Source organism: Felis catus, chromosome A3 (genome assembly GCF_018350175.1).
Source record: "Felis catus isolate Fca126 chromosome A3, F.catus_Fca126_mat1.0, whole genome shotgun sequence".
Classification (NCBI taxonomy): domain Eukaryota; kingdom Metazoa; phylum Chordata; class Mammalia; order Carnivora; family Felidae; genus Felis; species Felis catus.
The window spans coordinates 138021866-138040102 of record NC_058370.1 but is presented as its reverse complement, the minus strand read 5'-3'; the positions used below and the strand labels follow the sequence as shown (position 1 = coordinate 138040102).

At 55.2% G+C, this 18237-nt stretch overlaps 1 protein-coding gene across 11 annotated transcripts in view; it reads left to right on the top strand.

Moving 5' to 3' along the window:
* DCDC2C (doublecortin domain containing 2C) overlaps nucleotides 1-18237 on the top strand; it is an 87937-nt gene that overhangs the window by 23713 nt on the left and 45987 nt on the right. For 8 of the 11 annotated variants that reach the window (XM_045055014.1, XM_023252157.2, XM_023252158.2 and 5 more), the window contains exons 4-8: nucleotides 895-1023; nucleotides 5317-5454; nucleotides 8492-8534; nucleotides 14915-15041; nucleotides 17827-17927. In XM_045055014.1, coding sequence (XP_044910949.1) covers nucleotides 895-1023; nucleotides 5317-5454; nucleotides 8492-8534; nucleotides 14915-15041; nucleotides 17827-17927 — 538 coding nt within the window. The remainder of the gene's footprint in view (nucleotides 1-894; nucleotides 1024-5316; nucleotides 5455-8491; nucleotides 8535-14914; nucleotides 15042-17826; nucleotides 17928-18237) is intronic. The other 3 variants (XM_045055017.1, XM_045055016.1, XM_045055015.1) reach the window with 2 other exon arrangements.

Sequence of the window (18237 nt, the reverse complement as noted above, 5' to 3'; positions counted from 1 at the left end):
TTCTGCATTGATTGGAAGCCCCTTGGTACAGCGCATTAGCAAAGAAAGTGGATTCTCTGTATTTTTTGCACAGATTAAAGTTTATATTTGATCTGAAAAGGCGATGCATTCATCCAGTTTTAAATTATTTGCATTACAGAAAACCAGTAACAATGAAGCAACAGCAGCCACAAATAATTATGTAAAAAATTGAAAACTAGAATTGTAAAATTGAGCACCTTCGTGTTAAACACTATTCATCACTTTTAGACTTAAAGAAACAAGGCTCATAGTTTACATGATTTTAGTATGAGTTACAAGAGCGTGTAACTGTTGCCAAGTGGCTTGGACCCGCTGGCCTGGCCTCATTAGCAGGAGAACTTTGCATCGAGTACCCCCCCCTCCCCCCATTCCCCACCCGGACACGTATGGAAAATAAAATAAACCCGCTGGGATTCCAGCAAAGCTGCCTCCAGACTGCACGGGTGAAACCAATTGTTTCTACTATCTTTTTGGAGGATCGCACATTATTTCCTCGGGGACACTGTCTTGGCCTGTGGAAAGAGAAAGTGACTGCACTTTTAATGGCAAAACCCGCCTTTTGTTTGCCAAATGGGCACCATTTTCTTCACTTTACCCACCATGGTGGAGGCATATTATTTAAAAAGCGGAGTTCCGTCCTGTTCATCTGGGCGTATTTTATTCCATGAAGAGAAGTTTCCGGGCGTTGTTGCAGCGTCACCGGACTTCCAGCATCGGGCGCTTGGTGACGGTCCCTTTGCGGACTCAGGCGGGCTGCCTGGCACATTGCGTGCTGCGTATGGCTCTGTCATTTTAGATCTTCCTTTGAATTTCCAATGTTTCCCCCTCAAGTGTGAGGTACTAATGAATGCTTTTTTTTTTTAATTCTTACAGTGTTTTCACAAATGGAAGACTATTTATCCCACCCGTAAAAATTATCATACCCAAATTCAGTCTGACGGAATGGAATAGCGTGCTGGCCATGATTGGGGAAAAAGTCTTCCCTCTAGGAGGCGTTCAAAAGTAAGGCTCTGTCACCTGGGGGAGACCCGGTCACAGTGTGGGGATGTCCTTCCGGGACCAGCAAGGGCTACAATGCTCTCTTATTAACTCCGATTTTAATTCTTTGGGGACAGACATTATTTCTTGTCCCTTTACATACTTATTTTTGGCCAGTTTCTTTCATTTTTCATGGAACAAAGCTTATTGAACATCTACTATGTGCTAGGTGTGGTGAATGGGGTGATGAGGCCATGGGGATGGACAGAGGTGGGATGGACAGTGGTGGGTGGACAGAGTGGGGACAGAGGTGAAGTGACCATGGGGTAAACAGAAGTGGGAGGGACAGAGGTGGCGTGGACAGTGGTGGGTGGACAGAGCGGGGACGACAGAGGTACGGTGGCCATGGGGCCAGGGAGAGGCAGGGTGGCTGTGGCTGTTATGGGGGTAAATCCGGGGACAGTTTGGTGCACTTAGACCAAGGGCCTGGTGTGGATCAGAGGGTCAGAGTGGACCAGGAGAGAGCAGGGGAGCAGCAAGGCTAGCAGGTTGCAGAGGGAAAGGTTAAAGCCTCAGTGTTGGGAACGCCGCTGGGATAAGGAGGCCCCACTGTGGGAAGGAGCTGACAAAGTGTAGGGAAGACACAAGCTTTTGAGACTGAAAAGTAAGGGGTGTGGAGTGGTCCTGAGTGTTGGAAGGACCACTTTATGGACAGCGATGGTCTCCAGGTGGCCTTGGGTCGGAAGAGCCAAAACATTTACTCCTAATTCACTTTCCGTCAATGGTCTCTCTCGGGGGCACATTGCAATGTAAGCGACTGATTTACCATCAAGAGCTGTGACACCAGCGATGAACACTGAGGGTCTGTTGGGAGCAGGACCTAAACTGTTGTTGGGAGCGTCGTTAACCTAGGGAGGGTGGTGAGTCACAGGTGACCCTGCACGTGCCGGGGGAGTTAGCTGTCACCTACAGGCCAGATGATTCCAGAATGCGGTTATAAATACCAGCGTTTTATTCTGAAAGAAAGAGAGACAGTCGCGTGGAGGAGACACTTGTGCGCGCTTCCGGAAGGAGTCAGGGTCAGCAATCCCGTGTGTCACACGTGATGTGGCAGAGGTGAGGCAAGGAAACACGATATTTGGAGGGAAAAGAGCACGTTAGATTAATAAGCCTACTTAGTCTTTCTCCCCTTAGTTCTCTCCGGGTGAGGACGTCCGTGGGGATGAACACACAGGCGCCGGTCTCGTCCCTGGGGGGCTCCCCTCGCTTGAGGGCCGGCCTGCAGCTCCTGGCGCGTCTGGGACATCTGAGCGGGGCTTCCTCAGGGCCCAGCTTTCCTGCAGCCCCACCGCTGGGGACAGCTCCTTTCCTGCACCGCCCCTCCCCCCAGCCGGCCGGGTTCCCGCCGTGGTCCCAGAGTCCCATCTGGACTCTATCTCCTCTGGTGTCAGTTCTGACCTGATTGCTCTGTCTCTCCCCTCCCCGACAAGAACATAAGCCTGTTTTCCTGCTCCTCAGTCTCCCCCTCAACAACCCCGGCCCCGGTGCTGAATTCTGGGTTATCGTGAACATGTTCTCTCTGATCGAACTTCATTTAATGGCAACAGGGATCGTGCCAAGGCGCGTGGTCGCCCTGCTTCACAGATCCCTCCCAGCGTCTCTGCAGTCACTCTTTCCTTTTTATTTAACCCCTTCCTGTAGAAACGTTCTTACCGTGAGTCCCTTGTGGCCCATCTTCCAAGACCTTGTCAAGGTGACAGTACTTTTATCGGGCCTCCCGTTTAACTGAGGGTTTGGCTCGCTTCGAACTTGTTTCTTCTCAGATTTTGAGAAGATGTCACTTCGTTGTCTTGGGCCTTCGCGACTGCTGTTGAAAAATCCGGTGGTGTGTGTGTGGTGTGTCAGTGGGCTCTTGCGTGGGGGGAGCCCTTCGGACACCGGCCTGCATCCTTAGAAGTCCCCCTGACGTGCCTACGTGGGAGTTTTTCTGTGACCTCTCTGTCTTTGATGTCTATTGACTTTCAGTTTGAGGTCCTCCCTCTCTCTCTACTTCTGTGAAATTCGTCTTTGTTATTTCTGTACATTTTTCTTCCTTTCCACTTTATCTTTCAAGATTCTTACTTTCTGGATGTTGGCATTCCTACTCATCCGTACGTCTCAGCTTTCAGACATGTCTCTCTCTCCCCCTGCTTCCCTCTGGGAGATGCCCTCAATTCGGAGTCCCCACAGCAGCTTGGACCTCGTCCGCTCCCCACCTGCTCTGCGTCTCCCCGTCCTCCGGGATGTGCTGTTTGTATCCGCTTTTCTAGTTGTTTCTTTGCCACACTTCCTTGTTGTTTCATATTGGTAGCCTCTGCCCTTATTTCGTCTACAATGTTTTTTGTGTTTATGTCAAATTCCTGGTCCATCTGATCCAATGCTTCCGCTCCTGGTGGAATCCACCAGACACTGTGTGCGGGTTGGAACAGGGTCTGCGGGCGGGGGCCCGGGCACTGCCACCGCTCAGTCTGCCCGCCTCCCTGCACCCCCTGCCCACTCAGTGCTTCCCTGACTTACCCCTGGGGACGTCACCAGCTGTGCGGTCCTCCAGTGAGCCCAGGCACTGGCTGTCCCAGGGCAAAATGGCAGGAGAAGAACAGAATTCCAGGCATTGCTTTTCACGTGGAAACCTTGTGCTCCTGGTCGAGGCCACCTGCTGCCCACACAGCTCCCCGTGGCTGCTCATGGTTGTCTCCTGTCCGGAAGGTCCTGTTCCCCCGGGGCTGGTCTAGGGCTGCAGCTCCCCTGGGCCCCCGGAGCAGCATGGGCATTGGCCGGCACTGTTAGGAATGTGTGTTCCGGCCTCATCCTAGACTCAGGAGTCAGAGGCTCTGGGCGTGGGGCCCGGCTGTCTACACGGTGGCAGGCCATCCAGGTGGTTCTGATGCTAAGGTCTGGGGGAGATGGGTGGAGGGCAAGGGCGGTTCTGTGGTTTCCACCCACTCGGCCTGCCCTTCTCCTCTTCCCACTCTGGTGCTCACGGCTCTGGTTCACGATCGCCTCGCACGCCGGCTGTGGCAACCTGAGCCTCCTCCTATGGGACAGGCTCCTTTCCTCCGTCCGCATCCCCAACGGTCAGCTGACCATTGCTCACACTCAGCTCCTGTCTGCTCGTCCACAGCGACGTCCACTCACTGCGGCAAAGTCCATGATAAATTCCTCGCCCCAGAGTTCCAGGCTCCAGACTTTGATGCGCAAATTCTGTGTGTGTGTTTCACACTTCAGTGACCATCAACCCCCGTGTTCTGGCTTTTGGCCCCGGCCCCTCCTGCGACCCCAAATGCTTTACGCATCTGCACGTGAAGAAATCTTACCACATCCTCACCCCACTGGTGCCCCCACTTTTGTGAGGCCTACAGTTGATTCCAGGTGGGTCCTCCTCTTGGAAGGCCGGATCTTTGCCCTTCTTTGGTCACATTTCCGTTCCTAGGTTTGTGTACAAGCCTTGGTTTTGGGGAAGCAGTGACTTCCTTACCCATATTTTTATCCCAGACAGTGCCTCCCTCATTGTCTAGTGTGTGATAGATGCTCAGCATTGAGTGAATTGAATAATTTCTTTTTAAAAAGATGTTTATTTATTTACTTTGAGAGAGGGAGGAAGAGAGAGATAGAGCGAGCGAGCGCACACACAAGCTGGGGAGGGGCAGAGAGAGAGAGAGGGAGAGAATCCCCAGCAGGTTCTGCACGGTCAGCACAGAGCGTAATGTGGGCTTAATCCCATGAACTGTGAGATCATGACCTGAGCTGACATCAGGAGTCGGATGCTTAACCGACTGAGCCACCCAGGCGCCCCTTAAATAATTTCTTAAGTGACTGAATTAGTGAATGAATACTTGCCGAAAAAAGACTATAGGATAAAAGGTAGACAAATATTAGTCTTTTGGTGCTCATAAAAAGGCGTATTATTGGCTAATAAATACTGGTTTGTTTTCCAAGAATTGTTACAACAAAATAAGCCAATTTGTGTTAATTTTTGCTGTTATTAGTTAAAATTAATTGAACACCAACCAAGAGCTTAAAGTGTTCTCAAGGGCCCCTGAGCACTTGTACGTAATTAAAAATATACTTTAATTAAACAGGCTAAAAATGGAAGGCAAGCCTGACCCTGGAAGGGCAGCTCCCACAGGCTGTAATTAGCTTGTCTGGACTTCACTTGCTTAGAGTTCACCAGCTCGCCCGCCGGTAGCCCACGTCCCGGTCGTACTGTCTGCAGAGGCCCCCAGTCCCGAGATCGGTGCTCGAAAGTCTCTGGCCCATTTCTTCTTTCTTTATTCACAGATTATTTACCATGAACGGGCATCTTCTGGACAACTCAAAGGATCTGCAAGATAACCACTTTTACGTGGCGGCAGGACCGGAGACCTTCAAAGATTTCCCTTACTGGAAATCCTCTAAGGTGCCCAGCGAGGTCCAACGGTGAGCACATTTCACCCCTTTACCACCTGAGTGGGTAAAATCTGCCTTTTCCCCCAGGATTGTCCCCGTGTAAGGCCTGTTCAGCTATTGGCTGTTTTCCTGTGGCGAAACTTGATATTCTCGTTTTATAAGTGGCACGGTTTTGGATTTTCAAAATTAGGCGTGGGGGGACTCCTGTGGTTTGATATATTCACAGGGACAGTAAGCCCTCGCGTTGAATGCGCTGTCTTTTCTCTGGGGACACTGGGGGTCTTAGAGAGAGGAGTCTCAGTGCGCAAACCAGTCGTAGCCCTGGGCCCGAGGCACAGGCGTGAGAGCCCAGCGCTCCCTCCGGCGCCCTGTTCATTTGGTCAGTTTCTCCTGGTCTGAAATCGAGAGTCTGACATCTTTCACTGCTCTGTGAAATCACAGTGGTGACTTTTTTGGTGGATCCCGCCCCGGGCTAACAGGTGCACCAGGGCGTGTGCTTCTGGACGTGCGGGAACGTCTGCAGGGAAGATGAAGGTGTTGGCGGGAGCTCCCGTCCCATCACCGGAGAGGAGAGGGCCGGCTGTCCCTTCTCCGTGCATTTTGCTCTCTCTGCCGTCGCCGTCTGGAACGGGCCAGCCAAGCTCCAGGAATTAGTGGACCACGTTGTCCTGTAGGCTCGTGCCTGACGGACGCTCAGCGGCTTCACCCTGGACCTGCTTGCCCAGAGGCCCGCACTGATGCTCACGGGGACGGGCGTGGAGTCCCTGTCTGCCTGCAGTTCTCACGGTTCGTGGACCTTGAAGTCACCTGATAAGGCGTGTGACTTGGGTCCTCAGGGCGCCGTGACCTTTGACGCTTCCTTAGAGAGACTTCAGTGCTCCACCCACCTTGCTTCTCGGTTGTGTGTGTGCTGGAGCCTCAGTATTCCCTGCTCCAAATGCCGTGGGACCGCCAACAGTCCAGAACACTTCCTGACTTTTCTGACGTTGTGTTGGCAGGGACGGGAACCTGGTTGTTAGTCTGGGGCTCTCAGCGGCTACAGCTCCTGGTGAGCTCGTGTGTGTTCGTACGGGGCGGGGGGGGGGGGTCCAGGCTCAGTGGTGGGTCAGGAAGGACGTGACCTGCAAGACTGGAGTTCAGAGGTATGTACTGATCCAGATCCTCAATTTTTTGTTCCAAATTAAAGCCCCGGCATTCGGGCTAAGGCCGAGTTCGTTGCCTTTGGGCCCTGGAAGAAGAGAGGGCGGGGCGTGGGATGACAGGCCGCCTCACCGATCTGCCCTTGAGCTGCAGGGGGACAGGCCAGCCACGACCTTTGTCGCCTGTCCTGGAAGGCAGGGCTCTGGTGCCCGGGGGTCAGGTGCCCCCCTCCAGGGCACATGGAGCCCTCCGCCCGGGAGTCCGTCAGAGGCAGTGTTTAACTCGGGCGCCCGCGCCCGTTTCTGCACCCGGAAAGTTCCCGATTCCCGGGTCTGGCTGGGAGGAGCGGTTTCCAGCTGGTGGTGGGATTTTGCAGCCTCGTCCCGGGCTGTGTTCGAGCCACACGCAGCCGCAGCACAACTGTTTGAGGACCTGCCAGGGCCCTTCCCTGGGGCTGCTTCCTCGGCACGGTTCCTACGGTCATTGTCTCGAGGAAGGAGAAGGAGCTGTCAGAGCTCGTCTCGTGCTGGGACAGGCAGATGGGTTCACCCCCACCCACCCCGTACGTTCCCCGCCCAGAGCCTGGGCTCCCAAGACACCGCCAGGGACGGTGTCTGTGGCGACCTTGTGCCCGTGTGCGCTCCTGTGCCGTTAGGGTTTCGACTTGGAGGCAGAGAGTGGCCTCTTTCGTCCTGTCCACAGACGATGACTCCGCGGCAGGTGGGCAGGTTAGGGTCCTGCCCGCGTGCCTGGCAGCTCGGCCATGTCCCGAGTTTATTGACGTGCTAATTCTTTGGTGACCGTCCTAACTGCGTGGTGGGTCGAAACACCTTAGGGGCTGTTGAAATGAGTCGAGTGGTTCTCTCTGTGTCCCCTGCTCCCCACCCGAGCCCCCGTCTCTCAACGGGTTTTGTCATTCACATGCTGAACCCTGAACTGTGTCGGTCGGTCGCTTAAATATCTTTCTCCTCGCCGAAGAGGTTGGGGCTCGGGAGGAAGAGCGTCCGCAGAGCTGCTAGGAGACTGAAGTCCATTCCCGTACACGCCGTGGGCCAGGGAGGTGCCCGTCGGCCGAGGAGCCGGTGCCAGAAGTGTCCCTTCCGCGCGCACCGGCGGTGGAGGTCAGCGCCCCTGCACGGGGATCCGGAGCGGGGCGTGTGCCTCTGCGCCACGGTGGCGGTTAGACAAGGGGTCTGTCACGCGGTGGAAGGAGGCTGGGCTGGGTTCTGGACGGACTTGGGGTCTCTGTTCTTCTCCTGATCAGCAGCGTGGCTTTGACCAAACCCTCACGTCTCCGAGCCGTGCGTCCTCTCCAGCCCAGGGAGGACGTGATACACGTGCCACAGGTCACTGCGAGAAATCGTGTTTGTGGGAGTGACTGCCGTTTGTCAAAAACCTCAAACATGTGGGTGCCCAGGCGGCTCAGTGTGTTAAGCGACCAGCTGTTGGTTTTGGCTCGGGTCACGATCTCACGGTCCGTGGGTTCGAGCCCCGCGTCGGGGAGCCTGCTTGGGAGCCTCTCTCCCTCTCTCGGTGCCCCTCCCCCACTTGCGTGCACGCTCTCTCTCAAAAAATAAAAAGACTTAAATTTAAAAACCTCAAAAATGTTAGGTTTCCCCCCGTGACTGTATGAAAGCTTTTGGACAGAGGTGCCCATGAGCACGCTGCCCGTGGGCTGGTTTACCACACTGGTGAGTGGAGATTTTCCAAGGTCTCCGGGAAGGAAACTGAGCAAACCTCGTTGGGGCCGTTTCTGCTCCTGAGACCGGGGAACAGCTGTGGACGTGAGCCCGGGGCCGTCAGGACACCGGACAGGCCTTCCCCGTGGCCTCATCTTCCGGAAGGCCACGGCTGTAGTCTACGTTCTCGGAAAGAGGCTTTTGGCTGATCTTTACCAATTTCTAGCTGACTATCGTTTGTCTTTCAGAAAGTACGCGGACATCGAGAAATACTCAAGAGAAAAGAAAAAAGTAAGTACTTTTCACACAGCGAAGTGGAAGCTGTGGATGGCCGTGGTGTCCTTGACCTTGATAAGGACGCCTCCCTGGAGAGGCCCCGCGGTGGGGACGCAGACTTCTGGGCACAGTGTTGGGTGCTGGGCTTGCCCCCTGTGCGTGTGGGGAATGAGGCGTTGGAGCTGTGGGTGTAGAACCGGGAGGTACACGGAGATGTCTGTGACACACACACAGTGAATGTGAGGAGGAAGATGTGTGGTGTGGGGACAGACAGGAGGGAGGGCGTCAAGCCCGGTGTGGCTGCCCTGAGCCTGAGGACAGCTGGGAGGGGGCGTCTCAGGGCTGGGGCACAGCTCACTGTGTGTGTGTGTGTGTGTGTGTGTGTGTGCATGCGTGTGTTGCACATAAAGCACGAGAAGCATGGCCAGCAGGTGTCAGGATAAGAGCCTGGATGGGCAGGTAGAAGCCAGGTCTTGGGGGCCATATGGGTCTTTGTCACCTGTGTATACGATGACCACATATCCCCACCGTCTTATAAAAACTGCATTTCAGTGGCTCTACTGACCTTAGGATTTGCTCAGTAAAGCTGTCGAGCGTCTACTGTTTGCCTGTTCCTGGCTGCCCAGCCCCTGTGCTCAGGGACCCTCCGTACTGAGACTTCCCAGCCTTGAGACCCGTCTCCCCACGTATCGACCTCTATTTTCCGGTATCTAGTGCCCGGCCCTTGGAGTGGCTTTTCTCCTGGTGCAGCTTGGATTTCATAACCACTGTCTTACCCACGCTCTTGGAAATGCTTGGGCTTCCCGACCCACGAGCCCCCGTGGCATCTGCCTGGCGAGAGTCCAGCCGTGGACGGGCCCAGAACCTTGCCTGTCCACACTTGCGCCGAAGGAGCTCGGTGTTGCTGGCGACGATAACACGACTGACCTGACTCTTCTCGCTGAGATCACTCCTTTCCCACCTGCCTTCACCGAAAAGCCTCACTGCTCACAAACGCTTTTTGAAAGGGGTTTGGTAAATTTTGTTAGGGTTTTTTGCCTGTCTGCTCACAGAGGAGATGAGCCTGGAATACTTCTTTTTCGTGGTGTTCTTGCCTGGCTTTTGGCATCAAGGTTTTCCTGAATCGACTGTTCTTGTTTCGGTAGCTTCCCGAGCTGAACGATCGTCTCATTTATTTTCGATTTTCTTTCTCTACGGGCTGAGTTTAGCATGAAGTGTTTGTTGAATGAATGAAAGAACGAGAATCATTCATTGAGAGCACAAAAACGATAGATGTGATTCTGCCCTAAGGGTGCGTTTCATCTGGTTAGGATACATGACACATGGCCTTGTCTCATCAGAGAAGGGGCGTGTAAATGAGTCACATGCACAGGGTGATGGCTCGAGGGACAGGGAGTAGGCGACATGTGGAGATCGGCAAACCCAGTGCAGGTCCTCGAGGGGTCAGAGAAGGGGGCAGCTGTTTCGGGGGGACAAAGAACCCGCGTGGGTGTGCACACCATTCCAGCCTCACGGAGTTTTCCCCAGGTTGCCTTAACCAGCTCGCGGGTGGTGTGGGCACTGGGTTTGAAGCGGATACTTGGCGTGAATGCTACAACGTCAGAATCCCATACTTCCGTGGTTTTGGAAGCTTCTGAGCACACAGAGGCTGAAGCAGTAGTTTGGGGGGAGGGGTGGCCCTCACTCGTTTTAGTTATGCCCTCATCTCATTATGTTGTCGGGTCCTTAAGGTAGGGATAGAATTTTCTCTTCCTTTTATTAAATATTTGTTCTATTTATGGGGCGCCTGGGTGGCTCAGTCGGTGAAGCGTCCGCCTTCAGCTCAGGTCATGATCTTGTGGTTCGTGAGTTCGAGTCCCGCGTCGGGCTCTGTGCTGACAGCTCGGACCCTGGAGCCTGCTTCGGATTCTGTGTCTCCCTCTCTCTGCCCCTCCCCCGCTCACGCTCTTTCTCTGTCTCTCTCTCAAAAATAAATAAACGTTAAAAAAAGAAAGAAAGAAAGAAAGAAAGAAATGGCTCAGGAGAGCCCGACTCTGGACGTAAAATCTCAAGAGGGTTCGAGCAATTTATGTCTGTTACGCTCTCCTCTTGCTTTGTGCACAGGTACGGGATGTGATAAACACCTCTGTCTGAAAGTTCTCCAAGGGCTTTCCCAGGAAGCAGAAAACAGAACCCCTGGGTTACAGGGGAGCAGTGTGACATAGTTCAGCTGGTAGCTTGCTTCGTCTCTTAGCAACACGTAAGATAACCACGTGCCTCATGGCATTCGGTCCCAGGAAACGAGAAGAAAAATACCGGGCAGGGGCACTGGCATGTCTGGGTGGTTGTGGATGAGAGGGCAGGAGAGGTCAGGGTGGCCCAGGGCTCAGTTGAGTTGAGCTGTGACAGTTTCAGTCCTCTGAAAATAACGAATGAATCTACTCTTTGTTTTTTTTTTAAATGTTTATTTATTTACTTTGAGAGAAAGAGAGAGAGGTAGAGAGAGGGAGGGAGGGAGGGAGAGAGAGAATCCCAAGCAGACTCTGTCTGCACTGTCAGCACAGGCCCCGACGAGGGTCTTGAACCCACAAACCGTGAGATCATGACCTGAGCCAAAACCGAGTCGGACATGTAACCGACTGAGTCACTCAGGCACCACTGAACAGACATATTCTAATTTTGTTCTAGCAGATTCAGTTTTACAGCAGCTGCATTTACTGTGATTTTGTATCCATTACTTTCCAAAGAGGCGAGGCTAAGTTAATAAATGTTTAAAGCTGCATTCCTATATTAAAATGAGTATTTGAATGTACAAGCCTCCGTAAGATATCAGTGACTAATTAATAAGCATTGTATTTATATCACATCCACAACCAGACCACTAATATTACCTACTTCTCTTTTGGGCACAGAACACAAAAAACGTCTGTGAACAGAAATGGAGAGAAAAACATTGACAAGTTAAAGCCATGTGTGTGTGTGTGTGTGTGTGTGTGTGTGTGTGAAACAGTCATAGAGACGCATACAACGGGACACACACACTTTAGTGACCGTCTAAACTGTAAAGTGCAGTGCGGAGCAAGGGCTTTGGAAATGCCATTTGCAGGCTAATAACATCAAGATCATAGCAGTATCACACAGCATCCACGGCTGCGTCTGTGCGTGCCTCTAGTGGCCGGAAGGTGCGACAGTCAGGTCCAAATGTTAGCAAATCTTTCACTTTAATAATGCTTGGAGTCGGGGCTGGCTCACCAATGAGAAACCTCACCCGCCTGGAAGCAGGACACCCCTCAGCATTCAGCGCTGGCTTTGCCCCCCAGAGTGGCTTGACTCTGAACCTGACTCAATCAGGTGGTCCCTGTTCCCCAACCAGACGAGCTAATTCAGCCACGGTACCTTGGGAGGCTCTTCCCTGTGCCTGAGCAAGGCTGTGACAGCAGCAGGAAAGCATAGAGTGAATGAGATGGGCTCCGCAGAAAAGTGACAGTTCCCAGAGCGCTGCAGAGAAGCAAGCACAGGATGCCTCCGGCGTGTTTTCTGGAAATGTCCGTAGTCGGAAAAAGAAACATGAAGTTGAGAAAGCAGCACCTGTCGCCTCTGTAAGGTGCCCGCCCTGATTTCCACCCCGGACTCGGGGCAGGGAGGAGTGGGGAGCAGAGGGTGACGTCTGAAAGTCTCCCCGCGGGGGCGGGAGCAGCGGGTTCCCTGTTTTCCTGCTCAACCCGCCCATGTAAATGCGCGTTGCTCTGACAGGCGACACGCAGAGTGTCCACCGCGGCCGGAGGCACGTGTCAAGCTGACGGCAGCCCCGCCGGGTCCTGGGGGAGCTCTGGCCCGAGGGGCGCCAGAAGCTGCAGGCGCGTGGCCGTGGGGCCGTGTAGGCCGCCGGGTGGGGCGCCGACCAGGGGTCCTCTGCCTGGAACGTGGCCACGTCGGAGCAGGACCCGTAGGCGAGGCTGCAGGCCGCACCGGAGGGGGTGGCGGCTCTCGGGGAGCGTGGCAGGCGGCCTCGGGAAGGCAGGCTGGGGCGACGGTGCAGGCCCGTGTGTGTGTGTGTGTGTGTGTGTGTGTGTGCGTAACGTGAGCCCGGTCAGGCCCTGCCCTGTCTTTGCTCCCTTCCTGTGACCCTGCTTTTCCCGAATTTTCTACTCGGTTCATGAAACCAGCGGAGACGCAGAGCAGCTGTGGGGATCCCTTCAGCGAGCACGGACTGTGTTTGCCGGGCACCGGGGATGCAGAGGGCTCGGCCGTGCTCTGGCGACCACGTGCAGCGTTACGGGGGACACGGCACAGGGCCCTCGAGGTCGGCTTGCGCTGGGATTTGAAGCGAGGGGGGAGGGGAGCTGGAAGGGCAAGGGGGCAGGGAGGGGTGGGTGTGCAGGGCCAGGAGGGCAGGTGGGCTTGGGCTTGAGGGTCCCAGCTCCGAGCTGAGGCACGTGAACAGCACCCTGAGGTTGCAACAACTGCCACCGGTTTGAAAGGCAGAAGGAGATCAGATCACGCTCGCACCGCGCTCACTCGCCGGGCATTTACCGCGTGCCCGCTACGTGCCGGCTCGGGAATTCATGGTCAGACAAGCAAACGTCCCCGGTCCTGTGCCCTCCAGCCTTCGGGTGGTGACCAGTAAACGAAAAACACCCTAAACAAGCCACCCAGAGACGAAGGAAGATTGCGTCCAGCACCGGGCGAGGGGGAGGAAGGAGACTGGGCGTGCCGGTGAGTGCGGCAGGGTGTCCTCGAGGACAGGGGACAAGCCAGGGTTTGGGCTAAGACTTGGCGAGAAGCCAAACCAGGGCGGCTCCAGGTTTCACTGGACGTTGTGGAGATAAGGTGCTCTTAAAAACTCGAGTTTCCTGGGGCGCCTGGGTGGCGCAGTCGGTTAAACGTCCGACTTCAGCCAGGTCACGATCTCGCGGTCCGGGAGTTCGAGCCCCGCGTCGGGCTCTGGGCTGATGGCTCAGAGCCTGGAGCCTGTTTCCGATTCTGTGTTTCCCTCTCTCTCTGCCCCTCCCCCGTTCATGCTCTGTCTCTCTGTGTCCCAAAAATAAACGAAAAAAAAAAAACAACAAAAAACTCGAGTTTCCTTCAGGTACTTAGGTGTGAGAGTAAACAGTAAAATCGACTTACTGACATCGTGCCCTCTCTTCACCTGCCGCGGTGCTGGCCTGAAGTTCCGTGTGTCTCAGGTGACCTTCCAGGGCGCCGTAGACCAGCTCATTTTCATCTCGTGGCCGGAGCCTGGGCTGACGGGGCCGGTGGCCCGGCCGCGGCTCTTCTTGGCCTCCGCCGTGCGTTTCGCTGTGTGCCAAGTGCTGCTTTGTGTCCCCGTGAGGAGGCCGGGACGATTCTGTGTCCTGTCCCTTGAGTCTGACTTCAGGAGTAACACACTAAGTAGCTGGTGTCTTTGTCTGAGAGGCTGACAATATGGCAAATGATCACAAGAAGGAGATGTCGGTGATGCTCAGAGAGTGAAGCAGGTTTGCAGAATCGCACCCCCAACTGCTTCCAGCAGACCCGCACCTGGGACCGTGCTCTGTCTCGAAGACCGGTTCTACCAAGACCCCGCTTCCTATACTTAGGAGCAGGACTTCGAGTTTTAGGAAAGCCGCTTGGAACAGGTAGATAGTTTGCTTGGGTCTTGTGTTCGGTCGTGGGGTAATTTTCACCCTTGAATTTCTGCGGGAAGAAAACACGGGCGGTTTGCACCGTGAATGTACCAATGGTGCAAGGTAGGTGTTTTAGCTTGACGTTTTCTCAGGTGCCTTAGGGAGCTCGGGAGAAACCTCTGCACAGTCCTGCCTGCATTCACTCCGAATACCTCGGCGAAGGTAGGGCTAAGGAAAACCTCGGGATGGTTTGTGTTGTGAAGATGGTTCGTGGGACGGAGCCGGGATGGTGTGTGGGGTTAGTTCATCGAACGCTGCCATCCCGCCACGCTTGGTTACTACTGTCTGTAGATATTTAAAGACGTCTGAGTTTCCCTTTATCTTAACCCAAAATGAACCTGCCACATGTTTATTTATTTATTTTTACCCGAGATGCTCCGCCTTGCCCAGAAGCTCCAGCGGGAATAGTTTCGTAGTTGTTGAAACAGTGATTTTTATTAGGCTGTTAGGCGTGTCTAAAACCACACGGACCCGCTCAGACTCTCCTGTTCCCTTCCAGAGCTTTCCCGCATTTTGTCAGGTACGTGGGTACCTTCGATTAGAACAGCGCCTCCCTTTCCTGGTGAGGGAGACGAAGAGAAGTGTCCGAGGCAGAGCCGTCCAGATGGTTCCAGAAGGGACGCCTCTTCCAGGTTGCTGAGCGAGGCAGTCAAGGAGCCGTGTGCTTGCTCTGACGCTTCTCACGGTGACTGATAAGACTCGGCATGCTGCTGTTCCTATCACACTTTTTATTCTTGGTTTGTACCTTAGGAGGGTTCCAAAGGAAAAGAAACGCATAAGCATGACAGCATTCCCCGTAAGGAACGGGATTCTGTTTTTTACGCCAGAGCGGGGAAGAAGACGACGCTGGTGGCACCCTCATTCCAAAGCGGTTCAGGTAATGTGAATTTCCTTTGGCTGCCGGCATTAAAAAATGCTACCCTTTTAAGACGGTGTTTTGTTTCGGGGCCAGTTTCACCGCAAAGATATGACTTGTGACTATCTGGTTTTAACACTCGATGGGTGACTACCTGGTTTATTAATGAGACATTCAGCTCGAGGGGCCGTGGTGGTGAGAGGAGAAAAACAAAATCCCCGTGCCGAAGGCAGTGGGGCTCTCGGACCAGGAAGCCCTGCCAGATCAGTACGGTAATTCTGTGCCTCTGTGTACATCAGGGCGGGAGGTGCTCTCCCTGAGGACCAGGCAGGCAGTAAACAACCCACAGACAAGTTAGCCTTTGGAGGGAGACGTGAAACTAAAATCCGTCTGAATGGTTTAGGCTTCTCTTTTGAGTCGGAGGGACATTTAAAAGATTAAACTTTGGAGCTGATTTTAAAATGAAATAATTCCAAAAATACTTGCTCAGCTCCTGCTTCTACTCTGCGGAGACCTGGCTGGGAGGGGCCTGACTCCTGGTTTGGAGGGGCCTGACTGGCTGGGAGGGGGCCTGAGCCTTGGCTGGGAAGGGCCTGACTGGCTGGGAGGGGCTTGACTGGCTGGGAGGGGCCTGAGCCTTGGTTGGGAGGGGCCTGACTGGCTGGGAGGGGCTTGACTCCTGGCTGGGAGGGGCCTGAGCCCTGGCTGGGAGGGGCCTGACTGGCTGGGAGGGGGCCTGAGCCCTGGCTGGGAGGGGCCTGACTGGCTGGGAGGGGCTTGAGCCCTGGCTGGGAGGGGCCTGACTGGCTGGGAGGGGCCTGAGCCTTGGTTGGGAGGGGCCTGACTGGCTGGGAGGGGCTTGACTCCTGGCTGGGAGGGGCCTGAGCCCTGGCTGGGAGGGGCCTGACTGGCTGGGAGTGGCTTGAGCCCTGGCTGGGAGGGGCCTGACTGGCTGGGAGGGGCTTGAGCCTTGGCTGGGAGGGGCCTGACTGGCTGGGAGGGGCCTGAGCCTTGGCTGGGAGGGGCCTGAACCTTGGTTGGGAGGGGCCTGAACCTTGGCTGGGCAGGGGCCTGACTGGCTGGGAGGGGCTTGACTGGCTGGAAGGGGCCTGAGCCCTGGCTGGGAGGGGCCTGACTGGCTGGGAGGGGCTTGAGCCCTGGCTGGGAGGGGCCTGACTGGCTGGGAGGGGCTGAGCCCTGGCTGGGAGCCAGCCCCGTGTTCCATCAGCATGTGTCACAGGTGTTTTGACGGTGGCTGGTTACGCAGAGGATAGGAGCCCGGAAAGGAGGGCTCCCCTTTGCTTCTCGGCAGCATTTGACGACTTTCGGAAGTCATTCTTCTTAGAGCCCCTCCCTCCCCTGGTGCTCCCTTCGGTTTCCTCCATTCTCTGCTCTGATTGTGTCTTGGCTTCGCCGGAACCCTCTGCTTGTTTCCAGGCTACAGACTGGAAGGTCTTCCTGCCGCGTCTCCTGCTCCCCGCCCTCCCCCTTCGGACCTTCCCGTCCCAGATGAAGGCGTCGTCCTGCTGTGCGCCAGGCTCGGGTCTGCACGTGGGGCGCTCAGACGTCCCTCTCTAGCCGGTGTTCCTGGCCGGTGGGCACGGCCCACGCCGTGTTCTGATACAACCCGACCACGGCCAGGTTGGGCCTAACACCAGAGCCTACTGAGCCTACAGTACTGTAGGTTATACTAGAGTACTGTAGACTATACCGCAGAGCACTGGAGGTTATACTCTGGGATACTATAACATATCAACAGTAATAGAGAATTTAATCAGCACAGGTAAAATGTCTTTCTTGGCAAAGCCTGTCCCACATGGCTTGTATCAGACCTTCCCTCCGGGAAGCCGTGTGCCGTGCCGGGGCCCAGGTTCCGGCCGTGGCCCTCCCAAGCCTGGGGCCCTGGGCAAACTCCTGATCTACCAATGGGCACGGTAGTTTTGTGGGGGGCTGGCATGAGTGTTAGTTGTCCAGCGGACAGAAGAGGGCCTGGAACACGTGAGGTCCCCGTGGATGCCACCCTCGGCCTTCTCCTTCTCCTCACCCCTTCTCTGGGAGCAGGGCCCCCCATAGCCCAGGACTGGGGGACGGTCCTCCTGGGGCTAGGGCCAGGAAGGGGAGGGGGGACGGACAGGAAGAAGTGGAATGAGCTGTGGCCCATCCCGTGTTGGGTCACTGAGCCCATCGCGGCCACGGTTCCACCCTCTGGGTGTTGAAGGAAGCGGCTGTCTCCTTCTCTTTCTGCTGTCACTTTTTGCTGGGGTGAGGATAAAGTTTTCGAGAACCTCGGGACTTTGTAAGCAGTAATCCACCCCATCGTCATGCCGGTGGGCTGATTCTTGTCTGTCGGCTTAGCTGACTACCTTGCAGGGCACAATTTTAACACCTCGTTTGTTAGAACTCATTTCGTCCAAACCCAGACTCCTTTCGCTCATTACTTCCAAATAAGTTCTTGACGTAATTTTGAAGTAACAAAGGTACATGTGCTCAGAATATGATTCTGCGGCCCGGGGGTTGCTTTGTGTTTATTGCTCACCGAGCTAACTGGACACGCGCTGGTCGAGCGATCACCGTGTTTCATCCGCGGGACTGAGTCCCCTGGTGGGTAGGACACAGCGATGACCGTGACTTCAGGGTCTAGGAGCTTCGTGGAGACAGGGGTGTGGACCCGGGGTCCCCGGGCGGGCCGCCCCACGTGACCACGGCACGGCAGGCTCAGAGGACGCCAAGCTGTGACGTCGGTTTGGGACAGAAGCTGTGCGGTGGCCGTTGGCCCAAGAATCCCACGTGTGTCGTTTTTCTCCAGAAGGTGACGTGTTTAGAGCCCAGACTCCAAGCGCAGATACCCAGGAGGCGCCAGAAGTCAAAGAAGACAGCAGTGTGCAGGTGGAGGTGCCGGTGGACCAGGTGGGTAGCTGCTTCACGAGACCGTGCCCCCCGCCTTGGATTCAGCTCCGTCAGCCCCTGCCGACTGCGGTCTCCTCCTCCTCCCCTCCCCCCGGCTCGCCCGGCCTCTGGAATGTTCTGTGCCCTCTCCAGTCAGCTGCTGTTTATCCTACATCACGTGTTTTCCTGCCCGCCCCTCTCCCTGGAGGGTTCTTCTGCTGTTGGGACCCTTCCGAGCGCTTGTCACAGTTTGTGACCTCAGAGTTAGCTTTGTTGTTACTGGATGAGGCAGGGGACGGCCTGCTGTGCTCACGGGCACAGTTTCTGATGG